Source organism: Acanthopagrus latus, chromosome 17, assembly GCF_904848185.1.
Source record: "Acanthopagrus latus isolate v.2019 chromosome 17, fAcaLat1.1, whole genome shotgun sequence".
In the NCBI taxonomy this organism is placed as follows: domain Eukaryota; kingdom Metazoa; phylum Chordata; class Actinopteri; order Spariformes; family Sparidae; genus Acanthopagrus; species Acanthopagrus latus.
Genome location: NC_051055.1, coordinates 25,382,292 through 25,399,216, shown reverse-complemented (window position 1 = coordinate 25,399,216; position 16,925 = coordinate 25,382,292). Strand labels below are relative to the sequence as shown.

Below are 16,925 nucleotides of genomic sequence, written 5' to 3'. Positions count from 1 at the left end.
ATTTTTTCTTGCTTCATAAATTATTATAAGGCCATTTCAATCACTCTTAAACTCACAGAGAAATCGGGTAAATTTATTGCAAATCTTAAAATACAAAACATTTCGAACAATCCTTGTTCAACAAACAGTTAATGGCTGCCTGATAAATTCAGATTATTGTACAGCACCTTTCATCAACAAGGCATTTCAAAGTGCTTTATGTAAGACATCAGAAAGTTCAAGACAAATGTACAGTTCAAAAATAAGGTAATATAAAAAGACAAAAATAAAAAATATATAATAAACGTGAGAATAAAAAATACATTGAGGTCAAAACTGTACATAATTTATTAACAATGACCAATTTTTATTGTTTTATTTAGGTTGGTGTTATGAAGTCAGATCACAGACCTCAAATGATTCAAAACATGAATCACAGGAGAAGAAGAGTAATTCATCACGTTTGAATTTGACTTTCTTCGCGAAAAAATTAATCTATGCTACTTTCCACAGATTTCCAAATGTATAAAAATCCACGGTTGAGAATGTGCACACTGGTACACATCGTAAACACCTTTAGTATTAGTGTGATGTCGCAAGTTGGCAAAAGAAAAGTGATTTTTATTTTCTTAAATTGTCTTTGATTTAATCTATAGTTTGTACACAGATTTCTACACCTGAATACACAGTTTAGTTTACACATTTGGCCCCAGATGTTCTGTAACTGACACGCTAGTTTTTTATTTCTGAAGCATTTGTTCCATTTGTACATGTCATTTTTTAAACACTGTTATGTGCATGCATTCCTTCCCTTCATAACCGTTTGACTATAAGACTTTCACACACTGTTGCTTGAAAATAATAGCAGCACATTTTGACTGCTGCATTGTTTTCCTGTATAAAAAAAGTTACAATAATTTCACTATTCAAGTTTAAAAACTTTAGAAATTCAGTTTGACTGACATGAATAAAAAACTCTGAATAATGTGCTCATACATCAACACCTCCTCCTTTGTGCTAAAGATCGCAGTACTGTGTAGTACCTGAGTAGTTGCATTTTGTTTTGCGTCATAATTCATCAGTTCAACATGTGGATGATTTCCAGCCAGTATCTATTCAATGAAAGCTGACGTCTTATAGCTTCTGCACCAGATCATTCCTGTGTATTTTCTGAAAAACCTTCTTGGTCAGCTCCACAGACTGTTGGCTGTAGGTCTGCAGCATCAGATCCACCACGTCCAACATGTCTCCCTCCTCCAGTCGGTGATGTGGGATGCCTGGGAGGCCTGTCAGGATGTCACTGTCCTGCAGGAACCATTTGAATTCTTTGAATTCCTGTTGTTTCAACTGTGCCACCACATTCAAAAGCCTCTCTCTGTCTGTTGTGATTGTTGCTCCCTGAAAAATTCAAATAAACAAAGGGATATGATTTCACTTTGACGTTGATGGATAATATCAAAGCTCACCTGAATGCAGCATCAGTTTTGTGAGAGCCATCCAGTTTAAATCATGTTTAATTTAAATTACAATTTAAAAGAGTGGATGATGTTGGACCTGCATCTGATTGAATGAATGAATGAATGAATGTGTTGTGTAAAGTCAGACTGATGTGAAATCACTCACTTTCTGCATCAGTTCAGGCAGGTGTTCATCCACAGAATGTTTGTCTGATGAGAGAGGAAAGAAAACACGTTGCAGAATTGACTTGATTGATTCACAATTCCTTTATTAGTCCCACAAATGGGAAAATTTGTGAAACTCACGTACTTTATGTGAAAAGACCCCCAACTGCCAGATTTAACACTAAAGCACGGGACACATAAAAGCCGAGCTCACAATCAATAGCACACATCAATGTGGCGTTAGTGTTAAACATCTTTTTAGGCAGCCACTTCCTAAGCGGGTGTGGAACTGCCCAGGCCGGGGGGAGCTGTTCTCTGTTTCATATAAAGTAATTTGCATGTATTTGTGTGAAGGACCCCGTTGAAGAAAGGTAAACTCGTGTATCCTTCAAATAAATGTCTGCCATATAAACAATAGCTGATCTCAGTCTATTTTTGTTGCTCATTTAAAAATGAGCAATACATAAACAGCACCAGATAGAGCTTAAAGCCTGTAGTAAAAAGATCCTTCACTCATTACTCATCTACGGTTTAAAAAAAAAAAAAAAAAAACTTCATATGCAACATCTTACCTTCTAAACGAGCACAGTTTTGATAGTCATCTGAAAAAAAATGCAGAAAAGAACAAAATAAGGATAGAACCAAAGCTGAAAAAGGATGTTTTCAAAAGGGGTCGGTAGACATATTCATATACTTTTGTTTGGACATAAAACGCGACTTGGCTCTTTTTCATTTGTTGCTCCTATTTTCGACATAAAACGGTGATTTAAAGAAAAAATGCATAATCATTTTCAAATAGTGTCGGTAATATTGTCTAATAGACACCAACCTTTGCGAATTTCACAGGTCCATACTTGTTCATACCGTTGTCCACTCTTACTTATGTGGGAGAGGTTAAGGTAGAAGTTCCTTCCTGGCTTCTCAATGAACACTTCATAGAAATTTGGGTCTTGGCTATCATATCTGAGGGTTATTCTCTGTGTAAAACATACAAGGGAGAGAAAGTTAGTGAGTGAGTTAATAGTGGCAGTGTTTGCTCCCCTTCCAGTGAGCAGATTTCCATGAGAAAAGACATTTAAAAAGCAATGGTTACTGGTGGAAAGATGTTCAAAACAGGTTTGAAAGTGACACAAGAAACATAATCCAGTTTTCAACTAAACATCAGTGTTGAAAGCCCAGTTGGTGGCACATCCTAGTCACTGTACATTGATACTTCTAGTTTTATCTTTTAGAGAAATGACAATGTGTCACAGTGAGAAACATTAAAAAAAAAAAAGAGAGAAAAAAATCCAACTTCATCCATCCATCCATCCATCCATCTTCTACCGCTTTATCCGTTACCGGGTCGCGGGGGCAGCTGTCTGAGCAGGGACACCCAGACTTCCCTCCAACTTCAATTTAACTGTTTTATTTCACACTAGTGCAGTGCCCGTATGAAGCATGTATTCCTATAGAAAAGTGGGAGGTTAAGTTGTTTTTTCATGGATTGCCAAATGAGGCTGTGTTTGAAGATGGGACGCCAGGGATATAATCGGCTGTTTTTGACTACTTTTTGATTTTATTTCACCTTAAAAACTATTTACCTTGCCTTGTTTGATGTAATTATTTTCAGCACAACCTCACACGTGTGACTGTACAGTTATTTTTTTCATTTTGACATACTATATTAACACTGTGGACCTAAAATCACAAAATAACATAAAATCAGAGTAAGAAAAAGTTAGATTTTTTACTGTGAAAACCACAAACATGTTTAACGAATCAATTTTATTACTTATAATGCAAATATAAATTGTTGTTTGCTAAATTTGTGCATAAGTTTTTGAAATTTACAAAGTTATATGTAACTATTTACATTTAAGTGCAGGACTCCTCAGCTCATTCCTTCCTGTTCCACGTTCAGCATCTCCTCCTTGTTTTGACTCACAACACAAAAACACGACTACACTACATACAAAACACAACAAACCAAACACTTTTCACACAGGTACTGTGCTGAAAATGGCGCTGTGTCTCTCACTCAGCCAGGGCAGAGGAGATGATTCACGTTCAGTAACCGTAAAATTAGCGCTGTGTTGCTAACATCCGTGTAGCATCATGTTAAGTGATTTTACTGCGCATAGAGGACACTTTCACCATGTAGTAATTTTAGTGCATGTATACCACTCAGAGTATGCCACTCTTCTGCGAATGATTGCACCACGTCCATCAGTTAGTGAACGTGAACCTCAGGGCTGAATTATTAACTGAATGACGATCGTTTGGCTGCTTGTCAGTTCAGGGAGTTGGAGAGCACTGAACGATTCGGTGAACGAATCTTTTTAATTATTTACCATAAGTCCGGTTTTGGACCTGCCGGTGCATCCATCAACTCGGGAGATGGGCCGTACGGGTGGCCTAGCAGAAGATTCAGATTCTGCTTTGTTGACCTTGTGTACCCAGATCTCCTCAGACCTGAACAGACTCGGTCTGTACTCGTTTTGTCCCATTAATCCACAACAGTCAGTTTAGATGCGCAGAACAGGACCGAACCTGCAGGGATAAATCTGCTTGTTTCTAAAGGGGTGTCATGGGTTTGAGCTCTGCAGTGATTGGCTCTGGTGCACATGTGACTATGGTGGCTATGGTTGACAATGCTAACGGAATTCTTAAAGCATTTATAAAGTAATTTATTAACGGTATCATTGTAGTCCAAAAAAATTCGACGTTGCACACCCTTGAACCGAACAGCAGCCATGTTGAAACTCTCACATCAGTCTGATCCTGATCTGCAGAGCTATTTGAGGAACACACGCACACAGACAGAGATTACTTGCTTTTATAGAGAGATGTGAACCACAATTCACAATGTACACTGATTTGTAGACTGACAGTGCAACTTTTACCTCTGGGAGAATTCTGGCAGTGTCCAAGTCTGCTCCGAGGTTAAAACCCTGCTGCATTTTCAGGTAAATGTCTGGGCGTGACTTCTGGATTAGTTCAAATCCTTCAGAGAATTTCTTCTTGTTCAGCGCCTAGGGAAAAAAAATCAATATAAGCCAAAGCTCTTACGGATACAGCAGCAAACACTGTCATCTGTGTTTTAAGGTACATTCAGTAAAAACACAACATATTTTTTAATAAAAAGTATTTAAGTAATGATTAAAAAATAGTTTTTCGGAATATTCAAGAGGAATTATGTCAATATAATAATAACAACAAGAAGAACTAATGTTAAATTTAGTTTTAAAACATCAGCATTTTTATTTGATAATTTTCTCATGATATATCAAGACACCATTCTTGTGTTTTCACTATTTTTATTTTCCAACACCGGCACCAATACTCCACTGTTGGCTTTGGTACCATTTCAATTCTTAATATGTTATGCATGAGTGTAAGATATTCAATAACCTGTTTTAGAGCAGGATCATGTGGGATCAGGTACACGTGGAGTTTGAGGAATGGTGTGTTGGGTCGATAGTATATTAACACATCACAGCTTATCTTCACAGGAAAGCCGACTTTCATCAGGACCGCTCGTGGAGAAAAAACTGGTTCTGATAACTTGACATGTGACGATGTGACCTCAGCCACTTTTTCCACAACGTCTCCACAGTCATCGATGTGTAGGACTGCAAACTTGTGTCTAATTTCAGGGTTGTCATCTGCACAAAATACAAGCACACATGATCAGTGAGGAGGAAAAGACTTAGTTAGATTTTTACGCATGCTGTCAGAACTTTTAAGTTTAGAAATATATTATTTTCTTCATGTTCACTAACCTATGCAGATCCAGTGTGGCAGGAACACTTCATCCAGCTTCCCAGCATTGACTGTAATGTCAATAAGGGGACCTGCAAGCATGTATTTCATGCTCTTCATCCTCTCCATAGGTTCCTCCCAAGAGCAAAACTGGTACTTAAAACTGACCTTCTCCTTACAGACCCAGCGCAAACCAGAGACACTGCACTCAAAGTTTCCTGCCTCAGATTGAAGGCTATGTTTGCAAAAAGAGTTGGGGGACAATGCAAGAAATGTACATAAATGTGCCTTATATTTGCGTTGATATAACCAGTAACAGCACACAGAAATATTTTAGTTTTCTTTGTGTAATAAATTCCAAGAACCAATCTTAATATTTCCTCTAGTTCCAGTTTACTGTGACACAGTATTTATGATGTTATTTTTACCTGTAAGTTGGAGCCTCATCTGCATCTGTACTGTTCACTTCAGGTTCAAGTTTAGTCCAGTCACTGGAGTCCTGCTGCAGAACAAGATCAATTTAGAAAATAAGTGGAAAGGACTTGTTTTCCAGCATCATGTAAATGAACAAATAAACTTAACAATTTAATGAACAGAAGGTATTACCATAGCACTCCCAATGTCCTCATGCTCGAGGCCTCTGGAAGGACCTTGTGAAGACAAATAGGATTTTCTTTAAACAACATTATGTTGATATATAAACTTCTATGGTAACCTCTGATAATGTTTACTGGTAAAACATGATATTCCACATAGATCTGCTAGCCAGGCATCCCCAAACTAATTAAATCTGATTAGTCTGGAATCTCTTTGCACATTTTCCATTTCAAAGGATCAAGTTATCAATGGGCAAAGACAAAATGCCTCTGGATGCAATGGGATAGACCTATGACCAATCAGGGCAAACTTCTTTGAGAATCAATTTATTGATCTGAAAAACTTTCTAAGAGAGAAAGAGTCCAAATTTTGAGAAAATGTTTCCCGTTTCTTTACTCCTCTGTGACAGTAAACCCACAGAGTGTTTCTCTGAGGAGAAAAGAAACAAAAATTGACTCAGATGGTTATAATCTAATAATCAAAAAGAGTATAATCAACTTTAAAAAGATTCACTTACTTTAAAAAGAAACAAAAAAAACTTCTGCATCTTCACAATCTAAAGCAATCCAATATAAAAGCCCTGAAACAAATTCTAACCTCATTAAACTTACAACATTCAGTTTTTGTTGATACAGTCTGAGTTGTTGATTTGATTATTTCATTATGATTTATGAGATACTTCTTGTCTTCTTAGTCTTACCTTTGAGTCCTGAGCTGGGCTTTGACAACCTCTGAACCAGATCATATCTGCTTATGTCCATTAAAACCTTCTTGGTCAGCTCCACAGACTGTTGGCTGTAGGTCTGCTGCATCAGATCCACCACGTCAAACATGTCTCCCTCCTCCAGTCGGTGACGTGGGATGCCTGGGAGGCCTGTCAGGATGTCACTCTTCTGCAGGAACCACTTGAATTCTTTGAATTCCTGTTGTTTCAACTGTGCCAGCACATCCAAAAGCCTCTCTCTGTCTGTTGTGATCGTTGCTCCCTAAATAATTCACATAAACAAAGGGATATGATTTCATCGATAGTGTTTGTGGATAATATCAAAGCTCACCTGAATGCAGCATCAGTTTTGTGAGAGCCATCCAGTTTAAATCATGTGTTTAATTTGCATCACATTTTAAAAGAGTGGATTTTCAACCTGAATCGTATTGAATGAATGAATGTGTTGTGTAAAGTCAGACTGATGTGACATCACTCACTTTCTGCATCAGTTCAGACAGGTGTTCATCCACAGAGTGTTTGTCTGACGAGAGAGGAAAGAAAATATGTTGCATGCTGTGATAAGTTACCCACTGCCAGATTTTATATTAGAGCAGAACTTTTCTTCCCTTCCCACTTTCCACTTCAGGCTGCAGTTTCACATATTAAGGGCAAGGTTATAAATGATTTGATTTCATTTTTTTCAAACCAAGAGCAAGTACGATTATGAGTACAAATATTTTCATTTGTGTACTTTCCAATACTGAGTACTGATACTGATATTTCTACCACAAAAATAACTATTAGGTTACAGATGCACTGCATTGGAAGACAGATTTATTTTCTTCTCTGCTACTTACAACAAATGATAATGAATCAAATAAAAATGAATATAAGTATAAATCATTTCCTGTTTCATCAAAAAGTCTTTATATTACCAAGCCTCCCCTTTTAACAAAATGAAACTTGGCAAAATAAAAATGAAATTTGACAAATTAAACAATGAAACTTATTACACAGTTAACACAGTCAACTTAATATCTCAATTAAACTATTGCACCGTCTCCACATTTGAATCAGTGTGATATACACTATATTACCAAAAGTATTCGCTCACCCATTCAAATGATCAGAATCAGGTGTTCTAATCACTTGGCCTGGCCCCAGGTGTATAAATTCAAGCACTCAGGCATGCAGACTGTGAAACAAGACATTTGTGAAAGAATGGGCCGCTCTCAGGAGCTCAGTGAATTCCAGCGTGGAACTGTCATAGGATGCCACTTGTGCAACAAATCCAGTCGTGAAATTTCCTCGCTCCTAAATATTCCACAGTCAACTGTCAGCTCTATTATAACAAAATGGAAGCGTTTGGGAACAACAGCAACTCAGCCACGAAGTGGTAGGCCACGTAAAGTGACGGAGAGGGGTCAGCGGATGCTGAAGCGCATAGTGCAAAGAGGTCGCCGACTTTCTGCACAGTCAATTGCTAGAGAGCTACAAACTTCATGTGACCTTCAGATTAGCCCAAGTACAGTACGCAGAGAGCTTCATGGAATGGGTTTCCATGGCCGAGCAGCTGCAGCCAAGCCACACATCACCAAGTGCAATGCAAGGCGTCGGATGCAATGGTGTAAAGCACGCCGTCACTGGCCTCTAGAGCAGTGGAGACGCGTTCTCTGGAGTGATGAATCACGCTTTTCCATCTGGCAATCTGATGGACGAGTCTGGGTTTGGAGGTTGCCAGGAGAACGGTACATTTCAGATTGCATTGTGCCAACTGTGAAATTTGGTGGAGGAGGAATTATGGTATGGGGTTGTTTTTCAGGAGCTGGGCTTGGCCCCTTAGTTCCAGTGAAAGGAACATTGAATGCTTCAGGATACCAAAACATTTTGGACAATTCCATGCTCCCAACCTTGTGGGAACAGTTTGGAGCGGGCCCCTTCCTCTTCCAACATGACTGTGCACCAGTGCACAAAGCAAGGTCCATAAAGACGTGGATGACAGAGTCTGGTGTGGATGAACTTGACTGGCCTGCACAGAGTCCTGACCTGAACCCGATAGAACACCTTTGGGATGAATTAGAGCGGAGACTGAGAGCCAGGCCTTCTCGACCAACATCAGTGTGTGACCTCACCAATGCGCTTTTGGAAGAATGGTCAAAAATTCCTATAAACACTCTCCTCAACCTTGTGGACAGTCTTCCCAGAAGAGTTGAAGCTGTAATAGCTGCAAAAGGTGGACCGACATCATATTGAATTCTATGAGTTAGGAATGGGATGGCACTTCAGTTCATAGAATGAGTAAAGGCAGGTGAGCGAATACTTTTGGTAATATAGTGTATATTGAAGTAGCCTAGTAGCTGTATCAACATCTGCATGTAATCAAGAACTGACAAACTGTCAAATCAAATAAAGAATATTTCAAAAACATTTTGACAATATTTATTGTCACTTAACATTTAATTATACAGATATATAACACTGTACATTTGTATTATTTCCTTCTGTCTTTAAGGAAAAGAAGGGCTACATTTAAAAGTAAAATAGTGAAAATATATAAAATAGCTTTTTAAAAATTGTGAATCTTAAAATAAAGTTTCATTTTTGAAAAATAACATTTTTGTGTCTGCTTCCCCTAAAGTTTCAGCTATTGCACTCCTGGACAACCCCTCCATCAGTAAATCAATCAGTCTTTTTGTATTGACCAAAAATCCAAGCAGCTCTGGGGGAACATTCATTAGCTCTTAGAGACGCCACGTGGAGTTATTTTTTTGACTCTGGCTCACTGTCTTGCTCCATCTTGCTGTCTTTCATCTGTTTGTGTTCAGCAGTGGTGGGCGGATCGATCCAAATATCGATAATATTGATACAAATGTTGGTAATGATATTGATCGATATCAGTGTAATGAGATTGATACTTTAGTTTCAGTTTCTCTCCTGTATGCACTGCTGTGGTTTTATCAAAGAGGCGACCTGGCTGTCTGTGTCTGTGTGAGTGCTGCTGCTTTCAAGTACTGCTCCTGTCACAGCGCGAAGCAGGCACACTTTGCTCCTCCTCCTCCTCACACTTGTGTTTTGATTTTGTACTTTCACGTGACTCTGTGCTGCTGGCTGAGCCTGCTTGCTTGATTGTTTGCCTGGCGCCACTCACGCGCCGTGTGGCTATATTTTCAGGCAGAAAATGAAACAACGTGAAGTTGTATAGTTTGTGAAACGGCTGTAAGATACAGTGGTTACACAGCAATTATATACAAGCACATAAAAAGTCCTGCAAGTGAAACAAATGAGCTACAGAAACGGAGAGAGGAGAAGAGAAATCCTCCAACCCCTGGCCCCGACAGACCCCCACCCTAAGGCAGAGGTCACTGGCAGAGAATATCCAGTTAGATAATGGTGGTCAAAGTAATACTGTTCACAAGTAAGGTTCACTTACTTTAAAAAGATACAAAAATTTGCTGCACCTTCACAACCTAAAGCAATCCAATGCAAAAGCCCTGAAACAAATACTGACCTTGTTAAAACGTAACTTTCAGTTTTTGTTGAGACAGTCTGAGTTGTTGATTTGATTATTTCATTGATGATTCATTGATCCACGCCCATCCCTTACGTTTTGTTATTACGGAATATAAAATGTATTTATTAGACCTTCATAAGACACTTTGTCTTCTTAGTCTTACCTTTGAGTCCTGAGCTGGGCTTTGACAACCTCTGAACCAGATCAGTCCTCTTCATGACCATTAAAACCTCCCAGGTTAACTCCACAGACTGTTGGCCGTAGGTGTGAACCATCTCATTCACCATATCCGCTCTGTCTGCTCTGTAACTCCACATCAATGAATCTGGGAGGACCTTCTTGGAGACAATCGACAGCAGAATTTCCTTGAATTCCCCGAGCTCCTTGTAACTCAAATTATTCAGGGTTTCTAAAAGCAGCTGTTGAACAGCTGCAATTGTTGCTACCTGAAATAATCAAAACATTTGTGAGACATTTATTTAATCAACTGGGGACAAATACAAATATGTCTTCAAAATGTTAAATATGATGATCATTTTTAGCAACTGTTGAAGGAATACTGTGTTGTATAAAGTCAGATGTGACATTACTCACTTTGTGGATCAGTGCAGAGCGATGTTCATCTGCAGAGTGTTTCTCTGCAGAAAAAGGGTAAAAAGTCACTCATTACTGATGACTGGTCTAACAGCTTTAAATAAAAATGATCAGGCAATATTTCCTTATGAAAAAAAAAAACAATACACTTACAAATTACAGTTACATTTCCTCAACAGTGACATATACTTTGTCATTTCTACCCACTCTCTTAGTCGTAATATATTCTGTACACAGCTAATGTGTCTTCTCTACATTATGAATCTTATCATTTATAAAGTAAACAGAACACAAAGCTTAAAAACTCAAGACATGTTATTTACCAGTTACATGATTTTAACATGTTTTTATCTTTATTGTCTTACTTTTGGATCCTGAGCCTCTGTCGGACAACCACTGCACCAGATCAGTCCTCATCATCATCATTAAAATATACTTTGTCATCTCCAAACACTTTTGGCCGCAGATCTGCACCATTAAAAACACTGTGTCCTGCACGTGTGCTGTCTGTAGCCACATCCATGGGGTGCTTAAGAAGTGTCTGTGGAACTCAGGTTGACTCAACAGGGCATCTCTAAACTCCTCGAGCTCTGCAACACTCAAATGTTTCAGTGTTTCCAAAAGCAGCTCTATAACAGACTCCATCGATTCCACCTGTTAAATTCAGAGAAAAAATGTTCATGAGATTAAAGTGTGATTTCTCAGCAAGGATGATGACAAATGTTTCTGTTCACATCTCATCAATCTTTCTGTTTAAAAAATATCAATCAATATCATCAATCTTCTTCATCAGCACATATAATTCAATTGATCACATAAACTGTTTTTATTATGTGTATACAGTTCTTTCGTCCTTATAAAATCAAATTAATTAACTTTTACAGTTATTTTATTTCTGTTTACAGGTTCATGATTTTTTTATTCTACCTGTTGGAGAGTTTCCTAACGTGAACATAAGAACAAACTGAATGATGCCTCAGTTCTGACAAACCTTCAGATGAAAATAAATCATTTGTTTTTTACCATCATTCACAATAATCTTCAATATCATAATCTGTATCATAAATATCATATCATAAAACTGTTATGTTTAAACGAGTACTCGTAATAAAAATAATCATACAAATTATGATAAAATAATGACATAAATAAATGTTGTTAAAAGTTCATATCACAATTTCAAGGTGAAGCCTTTAAATTTCCTTGAAAAGGAAAAGAGATATTCAGTTTACAATGATACAAAACAGAGAGAAGAAGAAGATCCTCACAAATGCTGGAACCAGAGAGCGATTAGCATCCCTTTTAAAAAAATTACTCAATTGATTTATTTCATCATCAAAATATCATGTCATGTCATTGTCCGTAACCGCTTATCCCTTTCCATGGGGTCATGGGGGTGTTGCTGCTGGAGCCAATACCAGCCTTGTCTCAGGGCGAGGGCAGGGTACTCCCTGGACAAGTCGCCAGCTCATCACAGGGCCCTCAGCAATGTGGGGTTCAGTATCTTGCTCAAAGACACTTCGACATGCAGCCCAGCCTTGCCCGGAGCTGGGATTTGAACTAGCGACCTTTTGATCACTAGTCGACCTGCTCTACCCGCTGAGCTACAGCCGCCCTTATCATCAAAATGTTCAGCTTATCAGCTAACAGATCAATTATCTTAGTTTCAGTTTAAAGTCAGACAGATGTGACATCACTCACTTTCTGGATCAGTACAGGCCGATCTTCTTTGTGTTTTTCTGAGGAGAGAGGAAACATATAAAAGACTCATGAATGATTAATTTAACAACATAATCAGACTGTGAGACTATAAGAATTCTGATATAATATTAAGTCCATAAAATCTTCTTAATAGTAACATCATAAAAAATCAATAACAACTTTCTCCTGATAAACAATGTCTCCCTTTTCACTTGTTCATACACTGACATATGAATTAAAGTAACTACAGGACTCATTTCATACATTTATACAGGTCTCCTACCTTTCTCTGTGGTATTCACACCACACACTTCAGCTGATGATCCTGCAGCAGCTGCAACACAGTTAATGACAACTGTTATTACAGTAATAAATACTCTGTGTGTAAACTTTATGTGTACTTGTCCTGAGTATAATACTGAGACCTGAGGATAAAAACCCTTTAATGTTTAAGTTTCAGGTGTGTGAAGTGAAGGCAGGAAGAAGTCATGATTACAGAGATCATAGAGTGAATCAATGAGAAAACACTTAAATTAAATTAATTATCTTAGACTAGACTATCTCTCTCCACAGTGGAGTGTAATTATGTCGACAACATTAGCCATGTTTCTAACAGAATTAACAATACAAGACTTGTAATAATGAACTAAATGGACCAAAAACAAAACGATGTGGCCTAATAAAGAAGAGTATTTTTGATAAAAAGATGCTGAGCCCTTTGAAAACATAACATTTACAAAAAAAAAGGACCAAACACTCAGATTTATTCAGATCTTTACTTCAAAGTCAAGATCCAAAACATTCAACTCTGAAGTAATCTCTAATTTAACAATAATAATTATTATTTTTTTAATTGCATTGTTTTTGCACAAGTAAATAAAATTAGTTAGATTTGTTACATCAAAAGTTCAGTATATATATTACAAAGTGGAAAAGTCATTCCTTTATACTGAAGACAACGTAGAACTAACTAACTAAGATTTTGTAACAGTGTGTCTTTGACTGTTATTATTAATTAATGTGACAGTTGTCCTCCTATCTTACCTTCGAGTTCTGAGCTGGTCTCTGACAGCCTCTGCACCAGATCAGTCCGGTTCATGTCCATTAGAACCTCTCTGGTCACCTCCACAGACTTTTGACCGTATTTCTCCACCATCACATCCACCAGGGACTCTGCCATGTCTTCCTCCAGCAGTCTGCTCCAGGGAATCTGTGGAAGGCTCCTCTGGAAGAATGTGAACTGCAGAAACCATGCGAAGGTCTTTTGTTCCTCATAACTCAGATCATTGAGTGTTTCCAAAAGCAGCTCTTTAACAGCCCTCATCATCGCAGCCTGGAAAATGTACATGTTCATAGAGAAAACGTTATTCATTTTAAGGTTTTTTTTCTAAAAAAATCACTTAGGCTACTGATATATTTGGTAATTATCTATTTGTTATCTCAGAAGATGTTTCCTACGTCCTACTACCTTTTAATATCTTTAACCTGAGATCTGTGACTGGATATTTTCACATTTCCAGGCTGTAACTCGTTCACTGTGCTGTCAAAAAACTAAAATGAGCCACCTGATCTCAACATTAGATGTTGAAGTAACTGTAGAAACAGGTCAAAACTTAATGAAGATATTTAAAAATGTCATGTTTTGCATTTGGTTTAATTATTTAGGTAACTTTATGATATAAACATTACCAAGCTCAGTATAATCTCAGTTTCAGTTCTGTGAGAAACATGTTTGGCTTAATAATCATCATTAATGTTGAGTTCATTTGAAACCTGAATCTCACTGAATAAAAACTGTACTCTGCATGGTCGGACATGATATTACTCACTTTCTTCATTAGTGACGAATGAAGTTCATCCACAGAGAGTTCTACTGAGGAGAATGGAAGAATAAAGGGCATTAAAAAAGTAATTATTGTTAATTATCGTGCATGACTGCTTTGTAGAAAAGATTTCAATACAAAGCACACAACATTAAATTAAACTCAAAGCTCATCCAAAGTTACATCTAACTTTTCACGGAAATTTTTCTCCCTCTCCTCAAATAATTTTATTAATAACTGGACATAGCCCATCAGCTTGTTGGTAGCGTGGGCTGTCCATGTGCAGAGGCTTCGCTGCACTTCGAGTTTGACCTGAGCAGCATGTCGGCCCTCCTCTCTCTCAACCTGTTTTCTGTCATCTCTGAAGCTGTCTTATCAATAAAGCCATAAAAAGGCCCCAAATATTGGTCATAAAATATATCTTATTTTCCCTACAATATAAATCATTTTAATCAAAATGTAAAGAGAAGAGAACATATATTATAAACATGTCTTCTCTTTATTGTCTTACTTTTGGGTCTTGAGCTGCTGTCTGACAACCTCTGCACCAGATCAGTCCTTTTCATCTTCTTTAAACTCTCTTTGGTCATCTCCACAGACTGTTGGCCACAGTACTGCACCATTAAACACACTGTGCCCTGCATGTCAGCTTCATCCAGCAGGTCAAATGGGATGTATTTTGCTTTCCACTGCATCGATTTGGAGGATGAATGTTCCAGTTGGTAAAATGGATGCAGGGTGCTCTTGAACATATCAAGCTCTTCCTCACTCAAATCTTTCAGTGCTTCCAAAAGCAGCTCTATGACAGACTCCAACGTTTCCACCTGATAAATTCAAAGGAAATGTTAATGAGAAAAAAGTACAATTTCTCAGCAAGGATTATTACAGATTGTTCTTTTCATCAATGTCTGTGTTTTAAAATTTGTGGATGTGGTAAGAAAGCAGCTTTTTTGTTCTTTTGACTTCATTTGTTCTTTAGACTTCATTTTACTGCCTGGGTGAAAGTCTTTTACAGTCTTTGTTACAAAAACTGTAATGAGCTTCCTGATTTAACAACAGAGTGGCTTTTAATTATTGATTTATCAATTGCATTTTTCCCTTCTTATATTAAAAAGTTAGAAAAATAAAAAAATACAATATATCCTGTTCGATGTAGACATAACACATATTCTTAACATTGTTTTTTAATATCATTCAGGTTTCAGACCTCATGTGCACATTATGCAGCCTGATCAGCTTCAGTTCTGTGAGAAAACTGTTTGAGACAAAGACTTTTTTTCTCATCATCAACTGTAATGTTGAAGATGAAACAAGATGAAAATGATCTTTAATCTTTATTGACTGAATAAAAGCTGCACTGTGTGAAGTCTGAGTGATGTGACATACTCACTCTCTGCATCAGTGACGGACGATGTTTCTCTGAGGAGAGAAGAAATTACAAACACGTGTTAGTAATTGATTTGACACCAGAATTATTAACTTGTAAAATACAGGCTTTAATTTCAAATATTACCCAATGTTCCACTTGTTCCTGTATCTGTATATAATACAATATAAAAGATATGAGCTGCATGTGAGTGTGTGACAGTTTGTTGTTGTTGTTTTTTTTACATATTTCTGACTTATTTCATTTACCTTTGGTTCCTGTGCTGGTGTCTATCAATCTCTGCACCAAATCCGTCCTGTTCATCAACTTTAAAACATGTTTGGTCAACTCCAAATACTGTCGACTGTACGTCTCCACCATCAGCTCCACGAGGTCCTGTGTCTTTGTCACTTCGAGTTGCTTCCTTGAGAAGAGTGGGAAACCTGTCTCCAGTTCAATGAGTGACTTGAATTTTTCAACCTCCTCAGAACTCAAATCATTCAATGTTTCACAAATCCTCTTCTTAGTGGACATTGTTTCTTCCTGGAAAATGAAAAGGACATAACATCATATCAGTAAATGCAGTACAGGATGTGTTTGTGTGATCTACTACCATGACTGGAAACTTACTGACACTGGCTTTAATTATTTTATCGTCAAGATTACACACTGATATTTGTTCTGTGAAGGCAGATTTTGACATGAGTTACGGAAAGATTACATTTCATAGAACTACCATTCATATAGTTCTGTTAAACCACACAAAACAATAAAGCACATAACAATTTAAAGTCAAATACCAGCACTGCAACAACAAAAAGACAACAGTTCCCTTCAGTACAGGTGTGGCCCTGAGTGTGGAGGAGTGAAAGACTCATCGCAGACTTGAGTCCCTTAAAATGGTAAATGTTGGTAAATACTGTGTCCAGCAACCCCAGTACAGTTCAGTTTCAATCCAGGTCAGCCACAAAAAGACAGAGAGCTCAAAACTCTGCTCCAGGTTTTACAGCTGATCCCTTCAAAAACAGCTTCACACACACCAGCAACTATTTAAGAAACACTAAGTGTGAAAAACACACATCCACCAGAGGATTCCTCCTCCTGGCACAGACAGGAATCAAGGCTCAAGTTTTACCATGAGCTGGGTACGATGACACAACTTTACAACACAATCTGATGCAGAGGAAACCTGACGTATCTCTCCTCCACTGACCAAAAACACTGGCGACTTAAAGCCCACATGTCAATCACAAGCAACAAACAATGTGTATCCAAGAACCCT

At 37.7% G+C, this 16,925-nt stretch overlaps 1 protein-coding gene across 14 annotated transcripts in view; it reads right to left on the bottom strand.

Moving 5' to 3' along the window:
• Positions 1–48: 48 nt before the first annotated feature.
• LOC119005785 overlaps positions 49–16,925 on the bottom strand; it is a 66,121-nt gene continuing 49,244 nt past the window's right edge. For 9 of the 14 annotated variants that reach the window (XM_037073722.1, XM_037073727.1, XM_037073729.1 and 6 more), the window contains 17 exons: positions 13,499–13,787; positions 12,738–12,788; positions 12,455–12,492; positions 11,119–11,407; positions 10,754–10,797; positions 10,323–10,605; positions 7,146–7,189; positions 6,643–6,928; positions 5,952–5,995; positions 5,774–5,847; positions 5,366–5,580; positions 4,995–5,248; positions 4,487–4,615; positions 2,431–2,578; positions 2,174–2,203; positions 1,603–1,646; positions 49–1,377 (listed from right to left, as the gene is read on the bottom strand). In XM_037073722.1, coding sequence (XP_036929617.1) covers positions 1,114–1,377; positions 1,603–1,646; positions 2,174–2,203; positions 2,431–2,578; positions 4,487–4,615; positions 4,995–5,248; positions 5,366–5,580; positions 5,774–5,847; positions 5,952–5,995; positions 6,643–6,928; positions 7,146–7,189; positions 10,323–10,605; positions 10,754–10,797; positions 11,119–11,407; positions 12,455–12,492; positions 12,738–12,788; positions 13,499–13,787 — 2,526 coding nt within the window. In that variant the 3' untranslated portion in view covers positions 49–1,113. The remainder of the gene's footprint in view (positions 1,378–1,602; positions 1,647–2,173; positions 2,204–2,430; positions 2,579–4,486; positions 4,616–4,994; positions 5,249–5,365; positions 5,581–5,773; positions 5,848–5,951; positions 5,996–6,642; positions 6,929–7,145; positions 7,190–10,322; positions 10,606–10,753; positions 10,798–11,118; positions 11,408–12,454; positions 12,493–12,737; positions 12,789–13,498; positions 13,788–16,925) is intronic. The other 5 variants (XM_037073725.1, XM_037073730.1, XM_037073724.1 and 2 more) reach the window with 5 other exon arrangements.